The 17058-nt window shown below is 49.9% G+C and overlaps 2 protein-coding genes and 1 long non-coding RNA gene across 6 annotated transcripts in view; 1 reads left to right on the top strand and 2 right to left on the bottom strand.

Annotated features, from left to right (window-relative positions):
- The window catches only part of LOC103558377 (uncharacterized), a 28502-nt gene extending 23008 nt beyond the window's left edge, over nt 1-5494 (top strand). For both annotated transcript variants that reach the window (XR_011522408.1, XR_011522409.1), the window contains 2 exons: nt 1862-1936; nt 3602-5494. This is a non-coding gene — a long non-coding RNA (uncharacterized lncRNA). The remainder of the gene's footprint in view (nt 1-1861; nt 1937-3601) is intronic.
- LOC103558389 (sialic acid-binding Ig-like lectin 8) lies at nt 776-7399 on the bottom strand. Of its 2 annotated transcripts, XM_070558345.1 has the most exons (8): nt 7229-7399; nt 6874-7036; nt 6541-6767; nt 6070-6300; nt 5795-5914; nt 2515-2720; nt 1694-1781; nt 776-1324 (listed from the first exon to the last, which is right to left on the bottom strand). In XM_070558345.1, the coding sequence occupies exons 5-8, from the start codon at nt 5856-5858 to the stop codon at nt 1317-1319; spliced, it is 366 nt and encodes a 121-aa protein (XP_070414446.1). In that variant the 5' UTR covers nt 5859-5914; nt 6070-6300; nt 6541-6767; nt 6874-7036; nt 7229-7399; the 3' UTR covers nt 776-1316. The 2 variants fall into 2 exon arrangements, 1 of the variants encoding a protein (XP_070414446.1); XR_011522407.1 differs by lacking the exons at nt 776-1324; nt 1694-1781; nt 2515-2720; ... (1 more) ...; nt 6874-7036; nt 7229-7399 and adding an exon at nt 4297-4428 and having other exon boundaries at nt 6070-6207.
- Nucleotides 7400-8717: 1318 nt separating this feature from the next.
- On the bottom strand, nt 8718-16460 carry LOC103558378 (sialic acid-binding Ig-like lectin 6). 2 transcript variants are annotated; one of them, XM_070558309.1, is made up of 10 exons: nt 16267-16460; nt 15818-16189; nt 15372-15650; nt 15124-15171; nt 14358-14609; nt 13990-14274; nt 13165-13258; nt 12735-12816; nt 10140-10309; nt 8718-8948 (listed from the first exon to the last, which is right to left on the bottom strand). In XM_070558309.1, exons 1-10 carry the CDS (start codon nt 16307-16309, stop codon nt 8879-8881), a joined length of 1695 nt encoding a protein of 564 aa, XP_070414410.1. In that variant the 5' UTR covers nt 16310-16460; the 3' UTR covers nt 8718-8878. The 2 variants fall into 2 exon arrangements, with proteins under 2 accessions (XP_070414410.1, XP_008529560.2); XM_008531338.2 differs by lacking the exon at nt 15124-15171 and having other exon boundaries at nt 16267-16422.
- Nucleotides 16461-17058: the final 598 nt, after the last annotated feature.

The raw sequence follows: 17058 nt of genomic DNA, 5'->3' as shown, positions 1-17058 counted from the left end.
CTGAAGCCTTCTCCCAACCTCTAGACTTTCGTATCCAGCTCTCTCACTGATGTCACCAGTTGGATGTCAAGTGGCTTCTCAGAATGAACATCATCCTTCCAAACCCTACTCTCTGACATCCTCCGTGGAACACAACTCCATCCTTCCAATTCTTTAAGGGAAACATTTGGGCATCATCCTTGCTCCTCCCTCTCTCTTACTCCCACATCCGTTAGAAAACTCTGTTAGTTCCATCTTCATGATACATCTAAACATAAACCCTCACTCTCCACCCCACCTCCATGGTTCCAGTCACCATCACCTCCTGCCTAGAGAATTCAGCAATCCCTTCCCAATATCTGGTGGCCGCTGTGAACCCACTTTGGCCTTTTACGAAGAGAGCTCCATGGGGATCCTGTGAAAATGAAAGTAAAATCATATCCTCCAAGGCTTCCAGATTCTTGCGTTTCCTGCTCTGCACCAGCAAGTGGTCTGCACTATCCTCCCAGCTTCCCCCTCCCTTAGCCTCTCCCTGCTGTCAAACTTCTTCCTCCTGTTTTCCCAACACACTAGGCATGCTTCTAACTCCAACTATTCCACTTGGTGTCCTCTCTCTTCATTTTCCTGGATAATTTTGTCTCAGGCAAATGCAGAACCTACCTTTTTGCCATCTTAAGTCTTTGCTCCAACATCACACCTAACATTCTCAGATGTAGAAAATTGCCCCCAAGATGTCACGTGCTCCTTTCTCTGCATGATTTTTCTCCAAACAGACTTTACCATCAAACATGCTCTAACGTTAGCTCTTATTTATTTATTTGATTTTTATCTTTCTTGTCTTCAAAATTCCCACTTCTTTGACAAGAGATCTTGGATGTGTGTTCACCGATGCACCTCCCAGCACCCACAACAATGTAGGCACATAGTAGGTCTTCTGTAATACTTGCTTAATAGTCTATGATAAATGACTGAATATCACTCTGCCGAGAACCATACAAAAATACACACACACACACACACTGGGTGACATTTAAGACTGAACCTGAGGGATGAGCAGGACTCTGAGAGGCAGGAATGGAGAGGGAGGGGCATTTCAGGAGAAGGAACTGCACATACAAAGTCTCAGAGTCAAAGAGGCCTTGGCCCAGCTGGGAGTGGAGACATTGCCAGATGCAGGTAGAGGGAGGAATCTGGGGGAGAGTCAAGCAGGGGACAGACCACACCTGGCCTTCAAGTCCAGACTGTGGTGTTTGAAGCTCGGTCTCTGGCCATGGAGAGGACATGTAGCTGTTCACACTGTGCATTGAGTAGACGGTAATGGTCTCTGGAAACACAATCTAGAGGCCTGTATTAAGGAAAGAGATGGAAGCAGGAGGTGAGATGGGTTCAGAGACCCAGAGAAAAAATGAGGCCCCAGGAAGAACCAAGTCAGGATGGGGAGGAGACAGGCATCAAGATAAGTTGTGTAGGAGGAAGGATGGTCAACACTTATGGATGGATGCATAGGGGTGAAGGGAGGGAGGTAAAGTGGACAGCCACACTCTGTTTCTGGTCTTAGAGATGGGGCCACAGTGTCATCACTGTGGTGGGGAACGCAGCAGAGAAGTCCATTTGGGGGGAAAGGTGGCAGCTCCACTTTGAGCACGCTGAGTGGACCAATCCTGATGGAGGTGTGTGATGGGATGTTGGGTAGTGAGACATCCAGGTCACTCACCTGAGGGATTAAGCCGGGATGATGTTTGCATCTTCCACTCCCCCCACCCCTCGTTGGCCTGGCTGCCTTCCTCCTGCAGGACCTCTTTCTGAAAGGAGAGACCAGGTCTTTCACTCCTGTTGGATCATGGAGCAGAGGGCAGCAGACTCACCCCTTCTTCCCTTTTAGATGCTGAGTGTGACTGAGGTGGGAGAGGGCAGGTGTGGAGGACAGCAAGTGCTTACCATCCTGGACACCTGGTGGGTAAGTCACTGGAGCTCCCACTGGGTATTCTCCATTCCTACCCCGCCCCTGTCAGTCTCCTCCATGCCTGGACCCCTGATCCTTTTGGGCCCCTCTAAGACAGGTTCTGGGGCCAAGCCACATGCCCACTACCCTCCCCACACCTCCCCTTCACCCTGGGACAATGCTCACATGAGGAAGATGAGGCAGAGGTGGAGGGGCAGAGTCGTCAAAGCCACTTCCCTGATGGGAACCAGGACCATGTCTGCCACAGGTCCTGAACTCCCCGCAGGTAAGTGGGACAAGGAAGGATCCATCTGCTCCACCACAATCTTGTGTCTTTCCAGTCCCAGCAGGACTCTAGACATTGGTTCTCTAAGCCCTCCTCCATCACTGGAGGCATGACCACCTGTGTCTGGGCCTCACTACTCCCCACACTCTGATCTTCCAGTGCTCAGACAGAGGGCTCTGGGGACACCTGCTCAGGGACCAGTGAGCTGAAGGGCGTTGGGTGGTTGGGGCCCAGTGTGCAGCACCTGGACACTCGCTCTGCAGGGAGAGGATCAGAAAGAAGTGCTGGGAGCCCAGAGGGTTCTGACCTCAGAGGAGAATTCCCCTTCATCTCTGACATGTACTCGAGGCAGCTCCAGCACTCCAGGGTTCGAGGCCTGTGAAGGGCTCAGGGTCAGGCTCCCCCGGGCCCTGCTCAGCCTAGCGAGTGGGTTGCTGTCAACAACAGAGACCAGGCACAGGGACTGGTGGTCCAGGACTGAAAGAGATGAGCCATTCTCCAGGGCCATAGGTGCTTGAGAAAAAGAGACAGAGGGTCAGAGAGACAAAGAGGTCAAGAGAAAGAGGAAGGATACAGATGGATATTGGCTGAGAGGGTCAGACTCAGATACACAGATGGAGACTGACAGAGACCCAGACTCTGGGAGACGGACCCAGAGAGAGGGAGTGGGCAGGAACTCACTGCTCAGGCCCCATCTTTCTCTGCATTCCATGACGTAGCTTCATCTCTGTCCTGATGGACTGTCTGTCTGGATTCAGGACCCAGGAAGCACAGCAGGGGGGTCTTGGGCTTTATAAGATGTCCTTACAAGTTGTCAGCCCCAAAGGATCCCGTGTTTCCTTCGCTTAGAACACAGATTGACCCTGAAAATTCTTGTGCTTCATTTCTGCCTTTGCTTGACATAAGTTTACTGATTTAATGAGGTGTCTCTGACGGGGCTTACTCTTAGAAACTCTCAGTCTGGTGGGGAATGGGGACCCGGGAACAGGTGCTCACACCACATGACACATGTGATGGAGGTGACACTGGGCTGCAGGAGGTTTGAGGATAGCAATGTAAATGAGACTGGCAGGGCAAGGAGGGCTCCCTGGAGGAGGCAGCTTTGTGAAGTCAAGTGTGAGGGGTAAGCAGGGGCAGCAAGATGATGCTGAGAGGGTGGAAGGGCATTGTAGTCAGGAAGCAGAGAGAGTGCAAAGATGACCAAGGCCTGTGCATGTCCACGGAAAAACAAATAGACCTGCAAGGTTCGAAGGAAAGGGAGTGAAGATTTGGGGTGGGGGTGGGCCTTCTGAGATGAGGCCACAGGAGGAAAAGCGGGGAGCTGTTTGTTTGTTTTCTGAGGAAGATTAGCCCTGAGCTAACTACTGCCAATCCTCCTCTTTTTGCTGAGAAAGACTGGCCCTGAGTTAACATCCGTGCTCATCTTCCTCTACTTTATACATGAGACGCCTACCACAGCATGGCTTTTGCCAAGCAGTGCAACGTCGGCACCCGGGATCCAGACCGGTGAACCCCAGGCCGCTGAGAAGTGGAACGTGCGAACTTAACCGCTGTGCGCCACCGGGCCTGCCCCAAGAGTTGTTTTTATACACAAAGTGGGAGAAGCAGACCATAGAGAAGAGGTTGATAAATGTGACCACACCCGTAAATAGATCCCTAAGCATTGTAACAATTACTGGCCACCAAGGAAAAGGTGACGGCATACCGAGGAAAGTCACAACTCTTACGACAGAACAACGGCTAATTCCTCTCACTTGAAAAAAGTTTCCAAGAGTGAATAAGAAAAATCAAGCCACTCCATAGATGAGCAGAGAACGTAAAGAGACAGTCACAGAACAAAAGAAACACAGATGACTCTTTATTGTATAAAGTCATGTGCAACATCATGCATAACAAGAGAAAAGACAATCAAACCTCCACGGAGATGCCAATATGGTCAAAGACCTAAAAGTTTCACCCCTCCCCCTGGTTTGGTGAGGCAGGGAGAACACCTACACTTCACCCATTGCTGGAGGGGATGTCAGCTTCTCCACCCTCGATGGAAAACAATGTGGGCACATTTTTCAAAAATAGAGGATGTAGGTAGAGAAAACGAACCCTTGCGCACTGTTGGTATGAATGTGAATTGGTGCAGCCACTGTCAGAAACCATATGGAGGTTCCTCAAAAAATTTAAAATCGAAATGCCATATGATCAGGTGATTCCACTTCCTGGTATATATCTGAAGAAAATGAAAACACTTCTTTGAAAAGTTATATATACTCCACCCCATGTTCAGTGCAGCATAATCCACAATAGCCAACACTTGGAAGCAACCTAAGTGCCCAGTGACAGACGAATGGATAAAGGAGATGCAGTATATATATACAACGGGATGCTACTGACTCATAAACAGAATGAAGTCTTTTCGTGTGTGACAACCTGGATGAAACCTGAGGTATTATGCTAAATGAAATAAGTCAGTCAGAGAAGGATAAATACTGTATGATCTCGCTTATATGTGGAATCTAAAAAGAAAAAAAAAACAAGCTCCTGGATACAGGGAACAGGTTGGTGGTTGCCAGAGGCAAGGGGTAGGGGGTACAAGCTTCCAGGTATAAAATAAATATGTTATGGGGATATAATGTACAGCATGGTGACCCTAGTTAACAATACAGTATTGCATATTTGCAAGTTGCTATGAGAGAGATGCTATAAGTTCCCATCACAAGGAAAACAAATTTCCGTAGCTATATATGGTGACGGATGTTAACTAGACTAATGGTGGTGATCATTTCACAATGTATACAAATATTGAATTGTTATATTGTAAGCCTGTAACTGTTACATGTTATATGTCAGTTACACCTCAATCAAAAAAAAAATGTAGAAAGAATACATGAGCCAGCTCTTTCATTTTTAGGAATTTATCCAAAGGCATACACACACACATGAGAAAGTAGATACACAATTATTCGTTGCAGCGTTTAGGTTATAAATGAATAAAATGAATGCCACGGTATTCCATTAACAGAAGAGCAGACAGAACCAGAGTCCATCCAGGCCATGGAATACTTCACAGTCATGGAGAAGAATGAGGACAGTGTGTACTAATGATATCAAATGGTCCCTAAGATCCTTTAGTTGAACAAGCCATGGCTCAGAGAAGTCTATGGACACTGGTCACTTCCCAGGAGGGGACTGGGCATCTGAGGACAGATTCTACTGTGCATTTTGAATTTTTGACCATGTGAATATATTATGTGCTAGAAAATCCTTAAATAAACAGTTGTTAAAGAAAATTAAAAGATGAGGTTGGAGAAATCGTCAGTAGACGGGTGATAAGGGGTCTCGAGAGGTGAGCTCTGCACTGTGAATGTCGCCCTGTTCTCCTTGTGGAGCCGAGGTGGGTGGAGAAGTCTGAGGGGAGTGAGGAGTCAACGGGGACAGCTGCTCACAGAGGCCATGGGGGCTGAGGATGGGAGGGACCACTGGGTTCACACACGAGAGGGTCTCTGGTCACTGGGGTGAGTCCAGGGTGAGGCAGGGACCTGGTCCTGCCTTGAGCTGGAAGAGGCCAAGCTCCCTGCAGCCCAGCCATGTCTCACCTGTGCTGTTTCCTGGGAAGATGGTGAAGATCAAGCCTGTGGAGAGTCTGGGACAGAAAGACATGGTTTTCTTGCATCAGTGGTGGAGGCTGGCTGGACATTGATCATTTTCCCCAGGAGCTGCATAGGTGGGGGAAGTGTGGAGGTGAGTGTCCTCCTGACCCCCTCCCAGCCTGGATGCTGGGACCCAACACCAGCATCCAAGGCCCTGACCTCCCATCCCTACTGCCCACGAGACCCCATCAGGGACTCGTGTGTCCTGGTATAGCACTCACAGGACACGTTGAGGTAGATGGTCCTTGTCGTGGTCACTCTATCCCCAGGCAAGGTCACCTGACAGGTGAGGCTGGTGCCATGGTCCTGGGGCTCAGATGAAGGTGAACAGCGAGGAGTGAATGAGGTGGAGACAGAGGCTCCCATCCAGGAGAAGATGAGAGGTGTCTCCCACTCACAGGCCCAGGGCACAGAGTAAGTGAAGTTCCTGGGGCAGCCACAATTCAGGGTCCCTGGGATGGAAATGTTGGTCACTCGGGTCAAAGTTGGTGAGGAGACAGGGAGACATGTGGATCAGGAGGGAGGGTTCGAGGTTCGGGCCTGAGAGAAGCATCAAGCTTTGGTCCAGCTCCTCCCTCTGAGCCCCAACACACAGTACCCCAACCCTTTCCAAGGATGGAGAGTCCGATCCGAGCTCAGCCCAAGGACCCCCGTGTCCTCCCCCTGTGGCATCTCCTGGTGCCAAAACTTACCCATCATGTGTACATGAGATGGTTAGATATCTAACTCCATTTTATAATTCCTCTCTCTACTTGAAAAAAGTATGAACCGTTGTCCCCCCTCCCAACATCTCTGATGTCCAGGGGGCAGTTGCAAAGATGGAGGTCCCAAAGAAGGTGGAATCAGCGCTGGGTCTCATTCTGCAATTCATGATCTGGGTTGTTTGTGGCCACTGGAACATCCTGGTCTGGATTGATCCCTTCCCGGAACGAGTAGCCGTGAGCCGGTATAAAGATAACCCAGACATTCCAGGGGTAGGAGAAGGAGCAGGACAGGAAAACACACAAGCCATCCTGCCCCATCACTGACCCCTGCACCTGCAGTGGGTAATGCTTCCTGGGCTCCCTCTTGCCCTCGGCCCCCTTCCTCCACCAGAGCAGGGCCAATAGCAGCAGCAGCAGCAACAGCAACATGTCTGGGGTTGGATGCACCAGGTGTGCCAAGAAAATCTGTTTCTCAAGGTTCTCTCTAAGGAAGTAAAAGTTTCAAGATTTAGAGGAGGTTCCAACAGGAAACTGAGGGTGAAGTCAGAACAGTGGCCCTCCTCAGAGGAGGAACTTCACCCCAGACACTTGTCATCGCCGGGACAACATTGGAGTCAACCAGCCACCAACCAGATCCACTCCTGGGGCCCTGGACCAGGAAGGATGAGACCCTCACCCAAATCCACACCCCACACAGGGCCTGAGCCGCATCTCCTGCCTCCCTCTTGATGCCCCTCCTCTCAGGGGCATCTTCTGTGAAGTGAAATTGGGTGCCTTGTGGTCAGATCCTCTGAGTCACAGGCTGTAGGTGTCTATGGAGGACGGTCCAGGGCTGGGATGTAAGGATGTGGGAGATGGGGGAGGCTGGGGTGTGAGGGGGTCAACTGTCCTTCCTCCCTCAGCGTCCACATGGTAGACAACACCTCTCTGCTCATGAGGTCACAAAGCAGCCCTGAGGCTGCTCCAAAAGTCACTGTCCAGTGGGGAGACAATGAGTGTCTCAGCACCTGGAGCTCCCTGTGACAGGTGCTGTAATTCCGTGACTATGTGTGTTTTGAGACTCTATTGTAGACGTATACAGGTTTAGAATTTTATATTTCGGGAGCGGGGACTAAACCTTTGGCTTTTATGAAGTGCCCATTCCTAACACTCTTTGCCTCCAGAACTCACTCATCTGATGTTAAGACAGTGACACCAGTTCTCTCCTGTTTAGTTCTTCCATGGTCTGTCTGTTGACATCTTGTCATTTCCACCTTTCTCATCCTTCAGTTTCAGTTATGTTTCTTGCAAATACGGGGAGGTGGTCTTTCAGTCACTTACCCTGTCCTTCATTTCTCCAAACATACAGGGATAAGTCCTACTCTCTTCTGAGATGAGACAGCGAGGTGAATTTGACAGACCAGGACAAGAGTGTCCTTCCTGAAAGTGGGGAGCTGGACAAGGCAGCAGGAGAATAGAAATCTAGATGGAATTGGCAGAAGGGATGTGACCAGGACTCTGAAGGTGGGAGGTCATGAGGAGTCAGTGGGGCAGCACACATAAGACGGCAGAGGGCCCGGACCGCGGTGTGCTCTCAAGAGGACAGCTGGGATTTCCTGTGGGATGTGCTTGTAGGGAGAAGGAAAGGAGAGAGAGCAAGTGTCCACTTTGCCATAGTGACCCCATGGCCTCCATGACTGACTTGTGGACAGCTGTTCCCTTGCCTGGCTACACTTCCCCTCACGGTTCTGGAACATGACAAGCTCTGCCCTGCCTCTGGGGCTTTGCCCATGCAGACCCCTCTGCTGGGGGTTTTGGTGCCATGGAATGAGGACCACCACGTGGGGAATCCTCCCCCACTGGAAGCCCTCTGGAGTTGTTGGAGAAAGGAACCTGCTACAGGATATGGCGGAGATGTGTGTCCCTTGTAACTGGTGGCTGTGCAGGAAGAGGTGGGACCCCTGGGACAATGGGACAGGAACTGGAAGTGTCCCCGTCAAAGGATTAATTGCCAGTTTTCAAGATTTCTTAGAAAACTCTAGTTGTTTGCTTTTCTTTCCATAGTTTAGAATTAGCTTGTCAATTTCTACAGAAGCTCTCACTGAGAATTTGAGGTTGCATTGAATTTATCCATCACTTTGGGAAAACTGCCATCCTACAATATTGAGTCTCCCAATCCATGAACATGACATATACCTCCATTTATTTAGGTCTTCTTTCATTTATCTAAGCAATATTTAAAATAAATAAAAATATTTATTTTTTACAATGTACAGGACTTACATATATTTCATCCAATTTATTTCATAGCTTCAGGTACTGTAAATTGTGTCTTTAAAAACAATCTTCAGAGCCGGTCATGATGGCCTACTGGTTGAAGCTCGGTGCTCACTGCTTCCTCAGCCCGGGTTTGCTTCCTGGTAGAGGAACCACACCACCCGTCAGTCAGTTGCCATGTGGGGGCAGCAGCTCACATAGAAGAACTGGAATGCCTTACAACTAGGATATACAATCACACACTGGGGCTTTAGGGAAAAAAATTTTAAAAAGAGGAAGATTGGCAACATATGTTAGCTCAGGGTGAGTCTTTCCCTGCAGGAAAAAAATAATAATTTCTCATTGTCGTTGGCTAATACATAGCATTGCAAAGGAAGTTTGTAATTTGAAAGAGTGTCTTAACACTTTGCCAAACTCTTTTATTGGTTTTGGCAGCTTCTTTGCGCATAACTGTAAATTTTCTAGGGCACAATCATATTGTCTGTGAATAATCTGTTTTTCTTCTTGCTTTATGACCTGGAGAGCTCTTATTTCTATTTCTTGCATTCCTTGCACTGAGAGGGATCTACGGTATATAGTTTGATAGCAGTGCTAAGAGTAGCCATTCTTGCCTCATTCCAATCTGAGGGAAAAAGTTCTGTGGCCTCTGGGACTGGCCCCTCCAAGTCTTAGGAGAAATTGTGAGCAGAAACTTTCTGTTAACACAGCCACAAGTCCTGACGCAAGCCTGGGTTCAGAGTTCACAAAAGGCTTCCCGTCAGGATTCTGTTAGCTGTTTTTTATGTCTGTTTTCCTCTTTTACAATAATATGATTAAAGGGATGATTCCTCTGCTTTGCAGGACAGCAAAGTGAACACAGAGAGATTAAAGGGACTCACTCAGTAAGTGGCATAGGTGGATTTAAACTCAGTTATTTCTAACACAATCCCTGTGGTTTTCCACATACAACAGGGATTCATACCAATGCCAAGAATGGCATTAATTTTAAAATAGTCAAAGGCTGAGTGTTATGGGCAGAAAAATCATAAAATTAATAAGTTGAAATCCTAAGCCCCAGAACCTTAGGATGAGACTTTATTTGGAGACAGGGTCTTTAAAGAAGTAATTCAGTCAAAATGAGGTCATTAGGGTGTGCCCTAATCCAATACACCCTGTACCTTTATCAGAAGAGGAAGTTAGGACACAGACACAAACAGAAGAAAGACCATATGAAGCCACACGGAGGACACAGCTGTCTGCAAGCCCAGGAGAGAGGCCTCAGAAGGAACCAGCCCTGCTGACTTGTGGATCTGACTTTCAGCCTCCAGAATTATGAGAAAATAAATCCTCACTTGTGTGTCTTGATCTCTGCGTACTCGGTGTTGGTGCCTTTTTGTCCCTGAGGCTTGTGAAATCTGAGGAAAGCATAGTTGAGCTCCTGTTCCTCTCTTGAGATGGGGTTCGCCCCAGCAGCGGCTGGGTCATCTGAGGGGGAGTCTGTCCTGACCTGGTGCTGATGCGCCTGAATGGAAGGAAGAGAATGGATTCAGAGCCGGGCAACAGGGTCTGGGAGAGGGCAGCCAAGACCAGAATGTGATTGTGGCAGATGGAACTCTGATTATTTACCCGTTCATTTATTCAAAAATAGTTTATAATTAAGATTGTTAAGATTTTCCAATCCTTAGTGGGTGTTTATATTAAATGCATTGTATTCTAAAAAAAGATGCGGGTAGTAGAGACTGTTGTAATGTTTAGCTTACAAACAGTAAAACTAACGCTAAGAGAGATTACATGCATTGCCCTGAAGACACACGTCTCTATACATGCACCCCTGAGCCAGTACTCACACCCAGCTCTTTCTCGCTATAGCGCCATCCTCTGTTGGGGCCGTGTGCCAGGTGCTGTGTGTACAGTAATGAAGAAAGCAGACCCAGCCCCTGACACCATACAGGTGATGGTTTCCTAGGAGAAGCAGTTACTAAACAAATAGACACCAAATACATTTCAAGTTCTCAATTTGAGACAGGAGATATTTTTAAATATAAAGCAGGGGCAGGGGGCACACCCAGTTTCCAGACAGGCCCTAGAAGACGGAAGAGATACCAGGTCCTGCAGGAAAGATTCCACCAGACACCTCGCCCCTCTCTGCTTCCTGCCCACAGCACCTTCAGGCTGCAGACCCATGAAACAGAAACCCTCAAACAGCAGCTCAGAGAGGCAAAGACAAACAGTTCTCAGATCAGGAGGAAAGGGCTTTGCTATTGAAGAGCAAATAGAAGAGAGAGAGAAGGCTGCCCAGAGTGGGCGAAGGCAAGATGAAAGTCAACGACGGACCAGCTGTGCTAATCTACTGCAGCCAAAACACGGGAAAGAAAGAATCGTGTCTGTGAGTAATCATGGCTACAGTATTTGCATATGGATGAAACTCACCCATCAAAAGACAGAGACAGAGATTTTAATAGAAAATGGTTTCCAGCAAGACCTTTATTCAGTGATTTATTCCGGAAATATTTATTGAGTACCTGCTGTGAGTTATGAGTCAGGCATTCCTCTAGGTCCTGGGGATGCAACAGGGAAGAAGACAACAACCACAAACCACCCTTGGGACTCACTCACTGGAGAAGGGAAGGGCTCTGATATGTGGTAATGAGCACTGTGCTCAGTGTCTCCCAGGTACTGTTTTAAGTACTCCTCACAACTCAGTGACACAGGGTGGCCTCAGATGTCCATGTCACAGAAAATAAAGAGACATCAGAGAGGGCATATCATTTGTCCAGGGTCACACAGCTCGTCAGTAGGGAAAGGAGGCTTAGATGTAGGCAGTCTGGCTCCAGAGCTTTGAACCACTGGGCTCGACTGACTACAAGAGACAGTCATTAAAATAAAGTTCACTGAAACTTTGAAAGCAAAGTAATGGAAAAGATACATCCTGATTCCTGGCATCCATGATTCCATCCCCAGGATTCCTGATGGGGGCTTAGCACACCCTGAGGACTCCATTCCCAAGATGGACCAAGGAGAAACAGGACAGGGAACTAAGTAAACTGAATTTAAAAAAATGATTGTCTGTCTCCTCGTTCTACTAGTTATGGAGAAAGGAGTTTTGAAATAATCAACTATGATTGTAGGTGTGTCTATTTCTCTTTGCAGTCCTGTCAGTTTTGGTTCATTTCTTGTGATGGATGATGCTCTGTTATTGGGGGCATACCTGTTTAGGACTTTTATATCTTTGAGGTAGTGATAGAACCAGCTATATAGAGTACATGTTGCAGGTTCCATTTCTATGAATTTCCAGAATGGATAAAACTAATCTTTAGCGACAGAAATCAGTGATTGCTGGGAAGAGGGGGTTGACTGGGAAGGGGAACAGGGGAATTTTGGGAGTGATGGAAATGTCCCTCATCTTGATTGGGGACATGGTTACAGGGTGTACACATTTGTCAAAATTCATGTAACTTACACTTAAAATGGGTGCATTTTATTCTATGTAAAGGGTGCTTCCATAGATTCAGTATTGATAATTAAATAAACTTGCCGGTAGATTTGAAAAGTGCAAAATGGGGTGATGAATTGTGACTTTGGGGTGCTCGGGGGTCTCTACTCCAAAGCCCGTGTCCACCATCCTTCCTGTACCCAATGGATCTGACACACACTAGGTTTGGGCCATTACTCTTCTCCAGTAATCAACAACAGAAGGAAAGGCTAACATTTCCAGGGGAAAGTGATAATAAGATTATGAGTCATAAATACCCCCGACAAACCAATTGAACTCTATACTTACCCCATCAGAAACAGAACCATCAGAGCAGGTGAGTCGATAATTTAAAATGACCACAGCATGTGGAACTCTGGGAGTGTTGGATGTAAATATGGAAATGCCCCAGGGCCATTCCCAAGAGGCATCCACCAGGGATAATGTTAAATGGAGCTCATCTTCCTTCACTCACCCCGGAGCCTGAGCCCTCGACTGGATTCATGTCGTCCGCCCTCTGCACTGGCTGGCCTGCCTTCTTCCTGCAGGTCTTCACTCTAAGGGAACAGCCCCGGGCATTTCAGCCTGGTTATTTAGGGCCCGGAGTAGGCAGGCCACCCTCTACTCCCTGTAAAGACGATGGAAGTGCTGAATGAGGTAGGAGGAGGTGGGGCCTCTCTCCAGGTGCTCCCCCAACCCAAGAGCTGGACCAAGAGCTGGGAAAAGACTGCATGTTTGGCCCTGTTGGTTACAGGCTGATTCATGCCACCACTGCTCAGCCTCCCTTCCCCGGCTCCTGGCTTTCCAACCAGTCCAGTTCCTCCAGCTCAGGTTTCTTGAGATTCTGAGACCTTATTCCGTTCTCACCCCAAGCCTCTCCCTCTGTCCCTGGAGCCCACTCTCACCTGAAGATGAGAAAAAGGCAGAGAGAAAGCAGGGCCATGATGCCAGCTCCCCCAACTGCTCCCAGGAACACCCTGGCCCTGGGTTCTGGTTTACCTGTAGATAATTTGACTTTAGTGTTTACTCGAACCCCAGTACACTTCTCCCTCTGTCTGTTCCCTGAGTGTACCCAGTCCTCAAACAGGACTCAGTCGCTCTGCATTCCATTGTCCTGTAGACCCTGGACCAGCCCCTTCTCCTGGCCACAGGACTAAGGAACTTACACCCTCAGCCACTCCGGTCCAGGTCTTGGGGCTCCTCTCCTCCAAGCTCCATCTCTCTGGAGCTGTTATGGGTTAAACTCTTTCCCCCTCAAAATTCATATTTGAAATCCACGCCCCTCACTGTATCCCCTGCCCCAGACCTCAGAATATGACCTTATTTGGAGACAGGATCTTTACAGCGGTAATGGTAAAATGAGGTCATTAGCTTGACCTGATCCAATATAACTTGTGTCCTCATTAAAAACAGGAAATTTACAAACAGACAGGGAGAACACCTTGAAAAATGGAGATTGGGGTGATGTTTCTACATGGCAAGGAACTCCAACGATTGCCAGCAAACCAGCAGAAGCTGAGGGAGAGGTCTGGAACAGAGTCTCACAGCCTCAGAGGGAACCAGCCCTGCTGACACCTTGATCACAGGCTTCTGGCCTCCAGAACTGTGACATGATAAATCTCCATTTTTTAACCTCCTGTCTGAGGTACTTTGTTAGCGCAGCCCTAGGAAACTAAAACAAGGTTCCGGGGTCCTCACTCCCAAGGCGTCACCCCTCGGCGACCTCTGACCTGGCAGCAGCAGGACACTGGCACTCTGGGCCCCGTGGACATTTGTGGCCTCACAGCTGACTCTGAGGCCGGAGCTGAGCCCCCAGCTGAGGCTCAGGGAGCTCTTGGCCCAGGGCCCGGAGGAGCTGGAGGTGATGGTGAAGGAGGCGTTGCTGCTGTTCCCCTCCAGCAGACGCTCCCCCAGCCGCCAGCGCAGGGAGGGGGCCGGCTGGGCTCGGGAGGAGCAGCCACAGTGCAGACCCTCGTCCTCCCAGGAGCAGGAGGGTCCCAGCAGCTGTGGGGGGTCTGTGGGGAGGGAGGAGAAGGTCAGCAGTGCCGCTCCCCTCCCCAGGACCCAGCTTTCCTGCCCCAGGGGTCCCCACACTCACAGACTGTGGAGAGGCTCACAGAGACATTTTGGGAGCCCAGCGCGTGCCGAGCGAGGCAGGTGAAGTCTCCTGCACTCCCCGTGTGAGGCAGCTCCAGGACGGCGCTGGTGGAGATGGGGGTGGCGTTGAGGGCTGGGGATCCCCGGAACCAGCTCAGCTCTGCAGGGGGGTTGCTGTCAGCAACACAGAGCAGCCGCACAGCCTGGCCCTCCAGGACGGGAAGAGTTGACATGTTATGCAGGATCTTGAAGGCTTTGGGAAGAGAAATGCAGAGAAAGAGACAAAGACAGAGAGAGATGGAGTGCGCGAAGGGGAAATCTCACTCCACACTAATTTTGAGGAGGGGACAAGAGGGGACCGGGCATCAGGCCTTCAGAAGACGTCCAGACGACTTCCCTGGAGCTGCTCAGAGTGTCAGGCAGATGGAGGACAGAGGGCTCAGGACAGGGAAATAGTGAACAGTTGATGGGTCATGAGGGGTCTGCAGAAGAAGGAGCGGGTGAAACATCAGAAAGGAGGGTGAACCTAGAGGGATGCGATAGCTTCTGTTGGATTTGGCCAGAGAAAAGTATCTTTCTGGGGTGAGCAAAAGGTTAACTTCAGGGAGCTGGGGTATCTGGGGGCTTTCCCCTTGTGCTCACCCCACCTCTGACATCAGTAGCTGGCTTCTCACTTTTCTCTCACTTGGTCCCCGGTCAATTGGAGTACTAGATCCAGCTAGACCCTACATCCATCTCAGCTCTGGAGAGAAGAGGTTCTTTCCTACCTGTGCTGTTTCCTTGGGAGATGCTGATGGCCATGTTCTGTGGAGCATCTGGGACAGAAGGATGTAGCAGCCTCAACATCCCTGGTGACAGCTGGGTGGGTATTGGGCCTTTCCCCCCAGGACCCATGGAAACAGATAAAGGAGGATCCTTTCCTGTAGGACTAGCAGGACCCCAGCATCAAGCCCTGCCCCAGCTCTGCCCTGGCTCTACCCCCTCAGGGATCCGGGTGTCCTGGCCCAGCACTCACAGGTGACGTTGAGCTGGATGGTCATTTCCACAGTCACACCAGCAGCAGGGAACTTCACCTGACAGGTGAGGTTGGTGCCATTGTCCTGGGGCCGTGGGGTAAGGGTAAGAACTGATGAAAGGAGGGTCCTGGGTCCGAGAGAGATGAGGGCAGCTGATGTCCAAGAGAAGATGGGGGGAGTGCCCTGCTCACAGGCCCAGGGCACAGAGCAGGTAAGATTTCTGGGTCGGCCGGACTCCAGGGACCCCGAGATATGGATGTGTGGCCTGTGGATCAGGGCTGGAGAGGACAGAGAGGAGGTTGGGTCCCCTCAGCGTGTTTTCAGCCTGCCCAGGGTCTTTTCATGACTATCTCCACCCCATCCTAACCTCAGGAAGAACAGAACCTTCATTATTCTATTTCCAGTGCCCCACCCTCTGGGGCTTTTCCCTGGGCCACCACCATACCTGTCACATTCAGAGAGAACGTCTTATCTAGATATGGGTATTCCCTAATGGAGTCCTCCGTACGAAAGAAGTAAGTCCCGCTGTCCCCCAGGTTGACGTCTCTGATGCTCATGGAGCAGTTCCGGGCCTGGGTGTCTCCGAGGAGGAAGAACCGGCCCTGGGTGCTCTCGTGCAGCTTCCGGTTTGGTTTGTTTGTAGCCACCAAAGAATCATGGTTTCTATCCACCCCTTTCCGGATCCAAAACATGTAGAGCGTTCCAAGGGTCGTCCACGGATAGGAAAATTTGCAGGGCACGACGACACACAGGCCCTCCTGCACTGTCAGGGACATAGGTGGCTCCAGCGGGTAGCTCTGACCCTGAACTGTGGGCACTGGGAGAAAGAGAAACTCAGCCTGAAGCTCCAGGGCCTCCCCAGAGTGGGGTTCCCTCCTCCCCTTGACCACTCACCTCCCCACAGCACAGGCAGCAACAGCAGCAGCTGCAGCGACATCCTGTCCTCATGCCCTGGGACAGCCTGCCTTCTGGGGTCCCTCTCAGAGAGAGAAGAGAAAGTTTCAGATACAGGAGGGCAGAGGAAGCTTAGACAGGAAGACTGTGGCAAGAACCAAGGGCCACAAGCTCAGAAAAGGAAACTTCAGACCACAAAGTCAACTGTGACTCCCCATTTAAGATCACCTACGGCCCATTTCTGCATGTGACAGATGGACCGTGAAGCTCAGGCAGGCAAGGAGTTTGCCCAAGTAAGACAACAAGGAAGGACAAGAGCCCCTAAGTCCTGCCTTCTGGGCTTGTGCAAAATCATATGCACTGGAGAAGCAGGTCCCAGCAGTCCAGCTCCTGGAGAGTCAAGAGTGCGTGGAGGACGGCTTCCCCATGAGGACAGCCAGGAAAAGCCTTTCTATTTGCCTGTGATCAGGCCTGAAAAATCACATAATTTTTTGTCTTTGGGCTGAACTCCTCCAATGAGTCTATCCATAGACCTACCACCCCCTAGGAAGCTCACCAGGCAAGCAGGGCTGGGCTCATGACCTTGACCCTACCATATGGGTAGGTACTTAGGAATGGGGCGGGGGGCTTGGGACCCAGTAGGAGGGAGAAGCATCCTCTTACACAAGCAGCTGACATAGTGCTATTTAGGCTCCAAGATGGTTGCACTTCAGATGAAGGTGGTGGGGTATCTGGTACAAGCTGGAGAGGAGAGAAACACTCAGATCCCAGAGTGTGATCCTGGGGGTAACC

Source organism: Equus przewalskii, chromosome 9 (genome assembly GCF_037783145.1).
Source record: "Equus przewalskii isolate Varuska chromosome 9, EquPr2, whole genome shotgun sequence".
NCBI classification, from domain to species: Eukaryota; Metazoa; Chordata; class Mammalia; order Perissodactyla; family Equidae; genus Equus; species Equus przewalskii.
This window is presented reverse-complemented; position numbering and strand designations above follow the sequence as displayed.